At 44.3% G+C, this 14,637-nt stretch overlaps 1 protein-coding gene across 2 annotated transcripts in view; it reads right to left on the bottom strand.

Annotated features, from left to right (window-relative positions):
• Positions 1-14,637, bottom strand: part of COL5A1 (collagen type V alpha 1 chain) — a 225,467-nt gene that overhangs the window by 23,488 nt on the left and 187,342 nt on the right. For both annotated transcript variants that reach the window (XM_090022599.1, XM_090022598.1), the window contains exons 39-54: positions 12,692-12,799; positions 11,705-11,794; positions 11,517-11,570; positions 10,756-10,863; positions 7,350-7,457; positions 6,617-6,670; positions 6,111-6,164; positions 5,822-5,929; positions 5,669-5,722; positions 5,451-5,558; positions 4,468-4,521; positions 3,706-3,813; positions 2,319-2,372; positions 1,480-1,533; positions 959-1,012; positions 227-280 (exon numbers count right to left, since the gene is read on the bottom strand). In XM_090022599.1, coding sequence (XP_089878725.1) covers positions 227-280; positions 959-1,012; positions 1,480-1,533; positions 2,319-2,372; positions 3,706-3,813; positions 4,468-4,521; positions 5,451-5,558; positions 5,669-5,722; positions 5,822-5,929; positions 6,111-6,164; positions 6,617-6,670; positions 7,350-7,457; positions 10,756-10,863; positions 11,517-11,570; positions 11,705-11,794; positions 12,692-12,799 — 1,224 coding nt within the window. The remainder of the gene's footprint in view (positions 1-226; positions 281-958; positions 1,013-1,479; positions 1,534-2,318; positions 2,373-3,705; positions 3,814-4,467; positions 4,522-5,450; positions 5,559-5,668; positions 5,723-5,821; positions 5,930-6,110; positions 6,165-6,616; positions 6,671-7,349; positions 7,458-10,755; positions 10,864-11,516; positions 11,571-11,704; positions 11,795-12,691; positions 12,800-14,637) is intronic.

The following is a 14,637-nucleotide window of genomic DNA, read 5'->3' on the forward strand; positions in this document are numbered from 1 at the left end:
ATTATCTCAGTGGAGTCTGTTAAATGATGAAACAAGCATTTAAAAGAGGAATGAATACAAAAATCTGCATCTGAGGCTCATAGCCCCATATTTTAACTTTGTCATTGGTTGAAACACAGTGAATTTGACATCCAGGTCTTTTAACACTGGATTGTATGAGGTGTGCTGAACACTAGACTGTGGAGGGCATCACTAAGGACCTTGCTCAAATAAGTTCACCCCTTACCTTAGCTCCTTTCTCTCCCTGTCTTCCTTCAGGACCTGCTGGGCCAGGTGGACCCTATGGAGAACATGAAGCAGAAGCATTACAATGTTAGTCCTCAAGTAACCTAGAGTATCTGCAGTGGGGGGTACATAGAGAAAAATAGTACCTTGATATCAATTTGCAAATGAATTTAAAAAAATAAGTCCTTTATAAAATCAGTGCTCTTCACCCCTATCCTGATTTGGCAAGAAATACTGAATAAAGGAAAGGTGAGGCAAATATTTTCTCACTTTTTTGGGGGGAACCAAAGATCTGAAAAGCCTTGCAAATGAGTGGGCATCTTCTTGCTGATCTTCATGGGCTTTTGATGGGGTCCTAAACTTCTTACAACAGTGCCAACAACCTATTGCATTTCTATGCGCAATGAGCAGATTTACTTCATCTCTTAGTAATTCTAAGGGATAACTGAGGACCGGAGCTTTATTCATCACTGACACAACACAGCTGGCTTTTTCAGCATTTGCACCACACGAGGACTGAGCTATGACACCCTATACATAACCGTGACAATATTATAAGGTTCATGTTTTATCAGATTGACAAATGTAGCTATAGAAAGCAGGTGATACCATTTGATCAGAACTTAAAAAAAATAATTGTTTGGGTAAGGCCTTTTGGAATTAAAAGGAAAATAACAATCCCTACTGCATGCACCTAACCAAAGTGTACGTATATGTCCAAAGATTAGCTTACCCTTTTCCCAGGTGGACCAGATGGGCCAGGTTCTCCAGTAGGACCGGGAGATCCCTAGGTTTCATGTGGAAAAAATACAATCCATGACATGCCAAAGAACCACAGCCGATAAGTAACATATAATCAGCCCGCCTCCAGCCCGCATTAGCATTAGGAATAGAGGCATTGTACAAGTTCTGTTCACTCATTGGAGATGAAGTTGGTATTTCCTTTCATCACCCCATTGCCATCATGCAGGCAAGGTAAGATACATTTCAAACATACTTCAGCGTTGACATTCATTCCTGAGGGCTGCAGTGCATTATTGCAGCTGGGTTTATAAGCAGAGGTAGCACAGGAACTTAGCCTCCGCTGGAAGTTGATGGAAGCTGGGTTTATAGCTGCTGGTTGTCTCTCTGGAAATCTCCCCCTATATGTGTTCCTATATTTCTAGTAGCCTGGGCAAAGATTAGGCCTAGGAATTGAACCTGTGGAACCTGCTCCAAATACATAATAGATCACGTTTATCTGAGTGTACTCACAGTCTGACCAGGTTCACCATCATCACCTTTGTCACCTGTGGGACCATCTTGACCCTAGGAGAAGAAGCAAGGTTTATTTACTATGTGTTTCTCTTTTTCCTGTTCCAGGTAAAAGCAGTCCATCCTAACAGCATCACCGAGAGCGAAGGGCAAATGCAGTGAATGCACAGGCAACTCCGTCGTCTTTATAAGAGCGGGACTAAGTCATGCTACTTGAAAATTTTCACAGAAAATGCCAGAAAATAAAAACTCTTAGGCTACGAAAAAACATTGCACTTGTTCCTGAACATATTGTGCCTCTGTTTGTCCCAGAACAGAAATATCCTGGGATAGGCATGGACACACATAGGCCTTCTAATCAGGGCTTAGTGAGTGGTTGAATGCACTGCTGCTTTTCTGCCATGGATGCAAGGATGCAATCCTGCGACCACCATTCAGATGCACTTTGCAATGTCCCAGGATAAACTGCTAGCACTTCTTATCCCATAAACCTTTTAGGATTTATTCCAGGACAATGGGCGTAGATGTTTGAATAGCTGTACTTTGTCCTGGGATAAAATGCTTTATCTTGGGACAAATGTGACATTTGTTTGTAGCCTTACTGACATAAGTATTTTTTCAAAGATTTGGAGGACAGCAAAACCTATGAATGCCATCATTGCCCAGTGTTATATGTATGTCAGAAAAACAGCATTGGTAGAAATTTCCACTCCTCCCTTTGCAAGAGAGGAAAAACCAATTCCAGCACTTCTGCTGGTGGTGGTAGGACAAGACTTGGAAGTATTTCACAGGGTAACAGTAGAAGAAGCAAAGATCATTTCCACAAGATGGGTACTTACAGCTGGGCCAGGTTCTCCAGGAGGGCCAGGGTCACCAGGAAAACCAACCGGACCCTGCAAAGGAAAGAGAAAGGTTTCCTAAGGTCGATTCTGCTACCGCAAAACAACACAAAATTATTAGCCCAAACACAGAAATAGCCACTGTACACAGCCAAGTCTTGAGCCCCAAAGCTGACACGTGCTTGAAGTTCAGATCCATGAAGCTCAATGGAATATAAATCTTGAGGTTTGATCAATGCAATCAATGCCAGCCTTGAGAAAAGCTCCTGAGAGCTCACCAGAGTCAATGTTCAATGTTTGTTTCACTCCATTATGTTCAGAGGGCAAAGTCAAAGAAAACCTCCACAATTTTAAGATGTTCAGACCTGGATGCTTTCATTTGGTTCACGATAGAGATGAAGGAGGGGTCATCTTTGAAATTTGGATTCAGACATGAACTCTTAACCAAGCGTGGGGAGGGGCTCGTTTGGGGGTTGAGTACTGGTTGCCAGCAGTAGCTTGCAACGTACAGGCAGGACACAATGAAACTCAGCTCTCAATTACAAGTTAATTACTTCGAAGTAAATCAGCGCTGATCCAATGAAGCAAAAAGGCAACTCTGCTTAACACCAGCTGATGATCTCACCCTCTGGACACGGTATTTTTCGCTCGGGGGCATCACACAACATGTAATCATTAGAGTGCATTGCCATTCTTCCCGGCCAATGTCTAGTGCATATTTCAATTGATCCCTGGGATAATATTCAGACAGTAGGCATCGACCAATAGCATGCTATTCCAAAGGCCCATCTGCTCAGACAGATGACTAACTCCCCCGCTTCCTTTATTATTTCATGCTATCTTTGCTTATTATGGAGCAAATTTCTTCAGCCAATGAGACTAAAAATAATAAAAAAATCAGGCAAGAAAAATGCTGTTCAAAGTGGTGTAGTTCCACAGATTTCCACGGAGCTTTGACAGTTTACATCAGCTAGGCATCTGGCTCTAGATGTGCAAAGCCCACAACACAATCATGCTGTAAAGAAAACGGATCTCTAATAAACACGGTGCTTTCCTGGGCAGGGGGCCGCTCAATGTCTTATGCACTGCTCAGGTATTAAAAATAAGTTGTATGGGCAAGGTCCTCATATCAAACCTGTAAGCAGAGACGAATTTCACCCAAATGTGAGAAGATTGGTTCATTTTGCATTAGCTTAACTACTATTAACTGCAGCTTTTCCTCACCATAGTCACCAAAGGAATTGGTTTGCACCATTTGAAGGTATGGCTCATTTGACTTAAACCACCTAAAACTTCCTGAGCATCTTTTGCACGCAGCCACCCAAAAATAATCCTCTGTTTGGCAAGGGGAGGGCACTATTCCAACAAGACACATTACAGTACTTACAGGGCTACCTTTGGGACCGTCATCACCCGGTGGACCTTTGGGGCCAGGAGGACCTGCAGCACCTGAGGGGCCTGCTTCTCCCTTCTCACCTCTTTCTCCCTTAGGACCCTGTAAGGAAAAATGAGATATCTTTGTTACCCAGAGGACAGAAAAGCTGGCATTTGTGCATTTAATTTTATGCATTCTCCAAAGAGACCCTCTCCTCCAAATCCCTCAAAAGCATTTGATAGCACCTGTGTTGTTTTTATTATGGCATGGACAATGCATAGTCAAGAATGACAAGCTTTTATGCAACGTGCAATGCCAGCCTGCTGTAGGCTGCAGCATTTAGCAGTCTGCTCTGCCTCCTGAAGTCCAGAGTCCTTCTTTCCAAAGCAGAAGACAGATTTCAGGCCCTGCAGCTCCCATCTACAGCCTTATATAACATTGGCACTTACTCTACAGAGCACCCTACTAAGCCTCCAGTTCCAGGCTATGATGAGTTCATGAACTGTTTTGGTAGGACTACATCTGCATTTTTCTTTATTGTGCAAAAATGTTTTGTCCAGCTTTCCTGAGGGAGCCACTGCAAAACACATTGTTCAAATACAAGGTCTGCTGGCCTGCTGAAGCAGTCCGGACATGTACGGTCAAATTCATGTTATGGAGATCCACGCCCCTATGGCTACCCTGACCCCGCAGTTTCATTACGCTGCAAATCCTGTTCCATTTTGGATAAAGTCAAAGTGGGCATCTATTTACAGATCACAACATCTCACTTACCAGAGGGCCACCTTCTCCAGGAAGACCAGGCTCACCAGATTCACCGGGCTCCCCCTATGAATTGGGAAAAATATTGTGATTTTCTTACTAATGCTAGCACACCAGGAAGTGTGTTCCTATGTAGTTCAAAGCAGGCATTCACTTTCCATAGTGTGGAAATTAAAGCTGGTCATAAAAATGAACAAAAGCTAACTTCTTGCAAACTTTTGGTTGGGAATTTTTTGACTAAAACATTCAAATAACTCAAGTTAAAATATCATGTATAATCAATACCATTCTTTTACTATATGGGATTAAGCTCACTGAAGGCTAAGCTCAGAAAGACGCTGAGTGCTCTGGTGAGGTGCTAGCCACCTTCTGTTCCCACTGCCAGCAGAAGCAGAGGCTATTCAACATCTCAATAATATGTTGAGCATAATTAAGAAGCAGTCACAACACCAACATGTATGGGAAGCTGAATTTCCACTGCCTTTTGCAAAGGAGGAAAAAAATATATTCATGGCAGGTAGAAGCTGCCTTCTGTAAAAGGCACCTACTTATTTGCACATCAAGTGCATGCCTCATGTCGCTGACGGTGCAATCTTCCCCACTCAGCCTTACCTGTCTCCATTAAGTGGCCCTAACAGCGGAAGCGTAGGTCAGTCTCAAGGACAATTATGCCCTTGGATATCTCAACAGGGCCAACAGAAACAGCAGCTGTCCTAGCAGTTAGTGGACACCTATTTACCTGATCGTCCCCATCAAAACTCATTTCACCGAGAGGGTCAGTCTTCAGATGGTAAGAGCATCCAGCAAGGGACAGAGTTTTTCATCTTCCCTCCCCTTTCTAATTGATAACTGGTATCTTAATAGAGAACTCTGGCTCATTAACAGAGTCCTTGGTAATGCTAGTACCACGTGGCAATCCTGTTTCCATTGCAGTCATAGAAAACCTCCCTCTGACTCTAAGGAGAGCCCCATCAGACCTGCTCAATGTGCTTTACCTTTTCTCCCACGGCCCCAGGGTTTCCTATTCCGCCAGGTGGACCTTGTGGACCATCAGCTCCCGGGGATCCAGAAGGACCTCTTGGCCCAGGTGGACCTGGCGGGCCCTATAAATAGGTGGAGACATATTTAGATAACAAGAAGGAAAAAAAAAACCCATGTGGACTAGATACCAAAGCTAGCAATGGAGTTAATGGGAGATCTAGGCATCACTCACCATTTGTCCAACATCACCCGTTTCTCCCTTCTCACCAGGTGGCCCAGGCAAGCCCTACAGGAACATAATCAGAGGGGATATGTTCAGTGGGAAACATCACAAGAGCAAATGAGTAACTCAAAACCCCATATACCCCATAGCACTGGGAATTACCTGCAAACCCACTGGGCCTGGGGGACCAGGGAAACCTCTTGGCCCTTCATCACCTTTCTGACCAAACAGGCCTTGTTGTCCTCTAGGACCTGGTTCTCCATCAGCTCCCTAGAGAGACAGTTTAACACGATTTAAAAAGAAATACATATTCTATCCAGGGCCCCTATTCCCACCTCTCACTGCAGTCAGTGACCACAGGCTGGACCAATATTAAATATTATGTTTGTAATATTTTCCATGGGTAGCTTATAGGGAAAATATGGTAATTAATAATGGCAACAATACTCACAGCTGGACCTGGTTGACCAATTGGACCTTGAGGCCCTGTAGGACCTGGTGGACCCTGTTAAGAAACAGATGTTCAAAATGTCATTTTATAGTTCCACCAATATTGCAAAATAACTATCTCCTGATCCCCGCCACCCAACAAATGACATGGTTGCAAAATGGTCACAGAGTCTCACTAACACTGCAGAGGCATGAATTTCAGCTTCCTTCCTGACTTGTGCCAAAGCCTGTCCCCAACTCACCCAGCTGTAAGGGGGTGCCAGGTCAGTCCAGCGGAGAAGCCAAAGGCTAACGCTAGCCACGTCACTCCCTTGACTGCCACCACATACTGAAACTGGTGTAGCTTACCTGCCAAAGGTCAGTGGGCCCCTACACTTGAGTGAACCTTTGCACAGTCTTATAGTCCCACCAGGAGAGCTGCTCCCCAAGACATAGCTCTGGAGATGCCCAAACCAACTGTAAAAACACAAAAAAAGGCTTTTCCTGTATAATGAAATTCGAACTTACCTGTTCGCCTTTGTCACCCTTGCTTCCTTTCTGGCCAGGTTCTCCAATCTCACCCTGTTGGATATGAAAATATACAGTTCATTCATACAGCTCAGTAAGCACTCACGTACCTCAAACACCATGCTCTCCAGTCACCTAGCTGTCAAACACTGTGTTCTCCAAAAACCTAGCATTTTGGGGCCTCGACCAGTAGAAGTCAACTTCCCACGGGCATTTTGATATAGCTGATTATATTATATTTGATATAACTGAGTTATATTCTCACATAATGGTATTCCTTTGCTGATGACACCTTCTCTCAACTGCTGGTAGGTACGGAAAGTATTGCGCCAGTCTTGCCAGTAGAGAAAGTGAGAATGAAGGGAGTATCCCTGCTTAATAACTTTGGATACCCTTATCTCCAAAGGGCTTTGTTGTTGCAGGTTTTGGGGAAAATATACAACTGCCTCCCCGCAACACCTGGGGCAATGACACATGGGAGAGGCCCAGAAGGGCTACCAACTGGAACACAGTAAGTAATTTCGTTGACGATGCACAACAAGGAAAATAGTCTATGCAACTCTCTCTCAGTGCTTCCGGCTTCACGGGGCTAACAGGATTGCAAAAGTAGGAAAAGCTAACTTGCACCACTAAATGGAGCCACTCCAGTTCTGACCTCACACCAGGAGCAGTTCTGCTGAAAGGGAAAAGGGCTTTTTACACTGCTGCTGATCCAAGCAGAGCTGTCTCTTACCTTATCCCCATCCTCTCCTGGCGGACCAACAGGGCCTGCGGGACCTGGGAGTCCGATTGGGCCTTGAATGCCATCACGACCAGCTGGACCTTGAGGTCCTTTCTCGCCCTGGAGGTACAATAAGCACGCACGTTGGATAAGGCTCTTTTTCATTTCCCAAGTCAAGTATAAAGTCTCATTAATGTCATCATCACTTATCATCTGCCAATGGTTTCTGATAGCATGTGAGAGCACACAATACAACTGGTATCTGGTAGACGTTTTATAACTCGCTGGTGCTCACTGTTGGAACTCAGCCAGAATTTCCATCTCAAAAGAAAAAAGAAAGCAAAAAAGGGGGAGGGGAGAACAGCCTGACAGCAAGTATCTGAATTATTATTATAGTATCATTATTTTGGATCCCAATTTATCTGCTTGTCTTTTTCCCTGGGTGACGAACAAAACTTCAACGCATTTTGATTTCCATGATCTGATTCTTATCAACTCTCACGCTAGCCAATTAGGAGGAAATGCTAGTTCTCTCTATGGTAAAGTATACTTTCCTTCTCTGTCTACTCCATGTCACAGTCGGTTTCTTAAGGAGACTGGCCTCTCATCTGTATTTTCTGAGCAATTAAACACATCTTAAGTGGAGAAGGCAACCTCTGCTGGCTTCCACCTTACAACTTTCTTGTATTCCTACAACTGTGTCTGCAATTGAATTTGCCTTTGTTTATATGAGCTGAATGGCTGATGTTTTTTTCCAGTTCCCTGGCACATACTTTAATTGTATCTGAATCCTGGGTGCCCTGTTGTAAATGATTAGATGCCTGATAAATTGCCTATTCATCTGTCCAATAACACATCATACATATACCCTGTTGTACAGATGTTCATAAAGCTGTTTCAAGAGGAAATTCTTGCCTCAGGTCTAGCAGCTATAGCTTTCAATAAACCACCAAATGCAGAATGCAGTGGGGAAAACACACCTTTAATAACACAAATCAATCAACACAAATGTCCTAGCTCAGTCTGAAATCACCGAGACCAGTATTTGGCCATTTCCAGGGATTTGAGGCTGAATGTGATGTGTGTGATTCAAAAAATCAAAGTCAGTGACATGCATCCCCGACAACAGGCCGGGCAGGATTTAGGCAAACGTGCTTCTTCTGTGAGAGATGCAGAGCTGTGCTTTAATATCTATCTATCTAGATCTATATATATCTATATAGATAGATATAGATATATAGATATAGATAGATACAGATGTAAATAAATAGATAGATATAGATCAGTATAGTGAGATGTTTCTTTACATATATATAGGGGATATATATAGATATATCTATATATATGTAAAGAAATATCTCACCATACTGATGGCATGATACAATATATTCCCACAGAGTAAAAGACTGCAGGCAACTGCTAGATGCATTCACTCATCTGTCTACTTCGACTCATACAATGAAGTCCATTAGCACAGCAGGATCTGAGGAAATTCCCTGTTTTTTTTCCCCCTTCCTTATTCTGAAGTCCAGTTAACAAGTCATACTTCAGTGTTTGCCTCTACCATTAACCCAGACTGCTCTAAACAGACTCTTCCGATTCTCTGCTATTATCGATATATTTATATTGCATCAGTTCCCACAGGCACCACCCAGGATGCCCAGGTCCACACATGCTGAAGGCTGCACATACACATAAGCAGCAAGTTTTGCTAGGCAAGGACAGCAGAAGAAGCACTGCAGGGTTTTCTGGAAGTGGATAGTTAATCCAAAAACAGATTTTAGTTAGCCTTATAGCTAGCTAGTTTTTCCAAAGAGCATGACAGTATCATAATCCCAGCTTATTCTCCTGAATATGTTGTGACATGTCATAGCTTTGGGGTGAACCTACTATAGGGAGGTGTCTGCAGCTGACCCACTGTCTTTTAGCATGGCAAAGCATTTGCATTCAAGGAAGCTTTCTGAGCATCTAAGAACAACCTAAGGCTGATGGGAAGAAGATTTGCCTTCCTAGACAGTAGAGCTAAGGACTTATACCTTTTTCTTTGCCAGGAGTTTTGCAACTGAACTGACAGTTGTGACTTTTCTTTGCCTAATTACAATGCCCCTTTTTATAAAGGTGATTTAGGCTGTGGACAGATGTAATAATAAATAGTTAACCGGTGTAGAAGCTAAGTGCAGCTTAGAAATGGAAGAGCTGCATCAGTTCAGTGTGACCCACAGTATATCAGTGTCATTTAAAACCAGTATAATTGTTTCACGTGTCCATCCCCTTGTTCCATTTTTTTTAAGGCCCATGAGCCCACACTCAGGTCCGGGTTTATCCACACGCAGTGTCAGGGGCGTATTAAAGCGGCAGCAACTTTATTTTTCTCATTTTTCTTTCGGTTTAGCCTCTAACAAAATGACTACTGTGGGTCTCAAAAGAGACAGAAATGCAACAACACAGGGGAAGGGAAGGCAAAAGGAACAATCAGTACATGCAAGATGCTGTGGTCTGGTTACTAGGGGTAGCCCCAAAGGTGAAATAAGCTGCCCATGAGCCTGTCCTGCGGTTGTTTTTCCCCGAGAACCACTGTGACCTGTTATTTCTACCGTCTTTTCATCTTTTCCTGCTCTGAGGACCGCTTCACATTTGGTAAAGTCATTTCTAGCCCTAGGTATATACATACTCTGTAGCACAGATGTTAAAACAGGGTTGCAGGATTGCGTTTTGACTGCAGGGCTCACCTGTTCAATGCGGTTAAGAGTGAGAGGGAGACAACATATGCAAGGAAAACACACTGATCTAAGTGAATAAAGTATGGCACCATAGGAGGAGTGTTTGCTGTTCTTTTCTGCCCTGTACTTTTCCAGCTCGCTTATCCCTATGTATAGCCCTGATGGTGGCTGTTCCACTGCCTGGGCTCACACTGGCATGTTTTCTCAGCACCCACGCACAAGATGTTGCAGGAAGAAGCTGTGAAGGCAGCGGAGAGGAGAAAACATCTCAACTTTCATCTTAAACTATGTAGAGCTGAGTCATCCTGGTATCCATGTACCTGCCCTCGTCCTCCTGGCACCAGTCATGAGGAATATCAAAAGAATAATACTCACCAGCTCCGTGAAAAGAAAATTTAACTGAAAGCAACACTGCAGAAATCTCGCCCTAAACTACAGGAACAGGACTGAGAATCACTGGAGTAGAAATTCCCTTTGTGAGATTTCCTGTCCTAAAATTTCCATATGTATTGTCTATAGGGGAACTTGTGTACCTTGGCAGACGGGGTTCAGTCGCCCACGGACAGCCTGATGAACTCACCTTCAGTTGTGCCCGCAGCATAATTTCTCACGCACACAAAACATTTTCTAACTCCCCTTGCACTGAGTACACAGACACGTTTCACCCGCTGCCGCCCACCTGGATGCAAACGACTTACCGGAGCTCCCTTTTCGCCAGCAGGTCCTGGGGGGCCTTGGGGTCCGGGCCGTCCAGGCAAGCCGATGGGGCCAGCTGCACCAGCAGGACCTCTCTCACCAGGAGAACCCTGTTGGGGGGACATGGGAGGAAAGGCATCATGTGTATGTAAAACGATGGAGGGAGATCGGACCGCAAAATTAAGCTGGAGGAAACACCTGACGTGCAAATGTCAGTGTTTAAGAGGGTGCAATGAGAGGGGGCACAGTCAGGTACCAATTCTGCACCGTGAATGCAAGGGGTATTGTAGACTCTTCTTGTAACTAAATTGCTGCGAATGACCGAGTTCTTCTCTAGGTGGTGCAGGAACTCGGTTATCAGACCTTGAAAACAAAAGCACCTGCCATTTCATCACTAAATTAAACAAAAGGGTTTGATGATGACCATTGTCTTCCAGAAGACAATTCAGCTCTGCTGAATGAGAAGTCCCAGGTGGGCGCAAAGTGCAGTGGGCACGGCTAGTTATTTAGAAGTAAAAAGCCCAGATCCCCCATTGCAAATGCCCGAGGCATCCAGTCCCCTTGCTCATCAGATGTTTTCTTGACTAGCAAGACAGAGCTACTGCCTGCATGTCAGGTAAAATAAAAGGATACCCAGATATGTAGCCATTAACACCAACACGGAATAATGTCTGTTAAACAACTTCTAGTTTTCTGTAGTTTTTTTATTAGGTCTGCAAATGTATTACATGGTGCCACGCAAAGGCTTGGAGCTAAAACTTACCGCTGGGCCTGGGGGGCCTGGAGGACCTTCATTGCCTTTCAGCCCTAGAGCTCCCTAGAAGCAAAGCAAAAGAGAAGAAAAAGAGCATCATTCTCAAAAAGCATATGGTAGTATATCTTTATTTTACATCACATGGCATTATATACCTGATTCATTCAATGAGAAGGGTAATGGGGGCTTTAACTTACAATGGGGCCAGGAAGACCTCTCTCGCCAGGGAAGCCTCTCAAACCAGGTGGTCCATCTTTTCCTGGAAGGCCAGCGGGACCTGGGTCACCCTGAAATGAAAAGTGTTAATTCTTTTAAACTTTGCAATCAGCAAGAACACAAGGTCTTTCCACCAGGTTCTCAATACAGACACTCTTATTGGGACTTGCAAGTCTATATTTCCTCTCTGAAACTTCTCCCTTCATCCAGCCAGGCTTGGATCTACAAAAGAGACCCCATACAACTCATTATCCAAGGGTTACTTGTCATCTTAACTGCATGCTCAACTACAAAACCTTAAACTCCATAGGAGACACTGATCAAGGGGGATCTCTGGCAAAAAAAAAAAAGAAACCCCTTTATACAACATGGATGGAGCTGCATCGTTCAAATCCAGGTCAGGTCTGGGTCTCAGTTTTGAAGGTCTTATCTCCTAAAGTTTGGACCACATTTAGGTCTCTGGCTCTGGTTCTGCTCATTGTCAAGAGAGTTGTTAATTGAGGAATATTGGTCCAACATTTAGGGGACTGGGACAATTCAGGTTCGGGGTTCCTGCTTCAGGTTACATGCAGATGGAAATGCCACCCCATGTAAAGTCAGGGATTTGCTCACAAGAGGGACAGGCTTAGTTAGGTTACTGCCTGACGTGCAAATCTTAATACCCATCACCCTCAAGTACCCTCTTTGCCCTTGCAATCAGTCTGTTATGGGCATGGGCGCCCAAACTGTCCCTCAGGTCAATGGCAGGCACAAATTATACCTGCAAATCGGGGGTGGGGGAACAGACACTTGGCATTATCCACTCAACTCCCAGCAGATCACTCAGAGGTCATCAAACAGAAGCCGGTACCTCCATTTCTAACTGGAACCAGCCCTCTCTTCCACCCTTGTACCTTGAGCATCATCTCCCAACACAGACCTGCGCTCTGGATGGTAGAGGAGTCAGAAGACAAGTGCCAGCCACATACCTTGGTCCCTTCCTTTCCAGTGAGTCCAGGAAGCCCCTGTTCACCTGGTGGACCAGGTGGGCCTGGATGTCCACGCTCACCCATCGGACCCGTCTCACCAGTAGGGCCCTAAGAAAAGTCAGGGAGACGCAGAGGAAGGTGTTCAAGATGACAGGTTGTCTAACACATCAGAAAATGTGAATGAGACCTTTGAAAATCTAGACAGCGGTTGCTGAGAAGCAGTGTGATCTTTGACAGAAGGCTGATGAACAGAGATCAGCGTGCCCCTAAGTGTCCCTGTCCAGAGCTAAGGAAGAGGGCTGAACCCTTTCGAGTGAGGATGTAATATAAGAAGGCAGCTAGCTGTGCAGCCAAAGGAGATAGGCGACTCCAGAGCCCCCAAAAGAGACCTCTTTCTTTTAGCAACAGGCATAATTCTGGAGAAGTCCTTTCCACCAGAAGCTGGGATGCAGATAAGCAGGATCTGTTATGGATATTAGTCGTCCAACATCCACCTAGGAGATGTAAGGATGCTGGGTCTGGGGCACAGGGCCTTGCCTCTACATCATCACATCCAAGAGCGTTGGAAGCATGAAGCAGGGCCAGGATGACAAGCCCATCAGGTCCAAGCACCCAGGCTGTCTTCACCATAACATTTGTTAGGGCTGCACAGTTCTTCCAAAGACCCTCTGTATGAAGGGAATTGGAGGAAAACATTACTGAATTCCAGTGCCCATGTACTCAAAAAGGCGTTCGATGAAATGTTGGAGCAGCCTGTGGCGTTACTCGTTTTGGGCACACGTGACAGGTCTTTCCTTAGGCACCCTTCAATTATAGGTTCAATGGGTTCAATAATGACGCCCTCTTTCTGCAGGCTACACTATATTTGCAGAGCTCAATATAGTTGGCATAAAGTCTGCTTTCAAAGTATGCGTGCATTTGCCTTGTAATACAGGATTTACACTGCCATTAATTTGAAAGGATAACTTGATTGCTGTGTAATTAAACAGTGAACAACTCATATACAAATCAGTCCCCCTTCAATCGAAAACCTCTGCAGTAAAAAAAGCTTGCTCACATAATGCAGTTTTTATTTGTGCAGGAAGCTGCACAGAGTTTGGCTGGGACTGAAAAGGTTTGGTAGCATCTGGCAATAGTCTAAAACTATATTAAACAACATTTCCCCAGAAAGTAAAGCAATTTAACAGCAATGTTGCTTCAAATCCATCTCACCATGGAACATATCAATCCCTTCTGCAGCCATTCAACATTGCTTTTAAAGTAACTCGAAGTCTTGCAGTAAAATAACATGCAGGTATTAGGTATCCAGTTGTAGCCGTATTGGTCTAGAGGAAAAGGCAATCAGGAGGTGAGCGGCTCCACACCAGCTATGAACTGCCTGCCCAGAGGAGTTTTCCATCTATTGATTCCTCTGTGAAATCCTATGAAATATGAACCTGCATATCTACCCAGGGGAACTTTTACAATCTTTCCTCAAATGCCTGATGAAGGGTGCTTGTGCCCAAAGCCTGATGAAGGAGGTTCGTGCCCGACGCCTTGCAATTAAAGAATTTTTTTTTTGCAAAAATCTTGTTGGTCTAATAAAAGAGATCATCTCTACTATGGGTCCTGAATGCAAGTAGTATAAACTTGTGATGAGACACCCAACAGGCCAAATTTTGCAACCGATTCTCCTCTTACACCATTTTGACACCAATATTACTGCATTAACTTCCTTAATTCCTGATTTACTTCAGGGTTAGTGAAATCCCAGTCAGTCCTGCTGCTCCCAGCTTCTTGGCAAATCTGAAGTGACTTCACTGAGCAGAAGGGGAAGATGATTTATTCAGCCCTTTGATTTCAAGGGCAGTTTTATCTTAGTGCTCTATCCTGAGAGATGTTGGAAGGTGCCTTTGACAGGCTGGGACTCTGAGCAGAGATACAGGAGTAAAATTCAGCCTAAAATG

Source organism: Crocodylus siamensis, chromosome 11, assembly GCF_052110815.1.
Source record: "Crocodylus siamensis isolate JL-2025a chromosome 11, ASM5211081v1, whole genome shotgun sequence".
NCBI lineage: Eukaryota > Metazoa > Chordata > Crocodylia > Crocodylidae > Crocodylus > Crocodylus siamensis.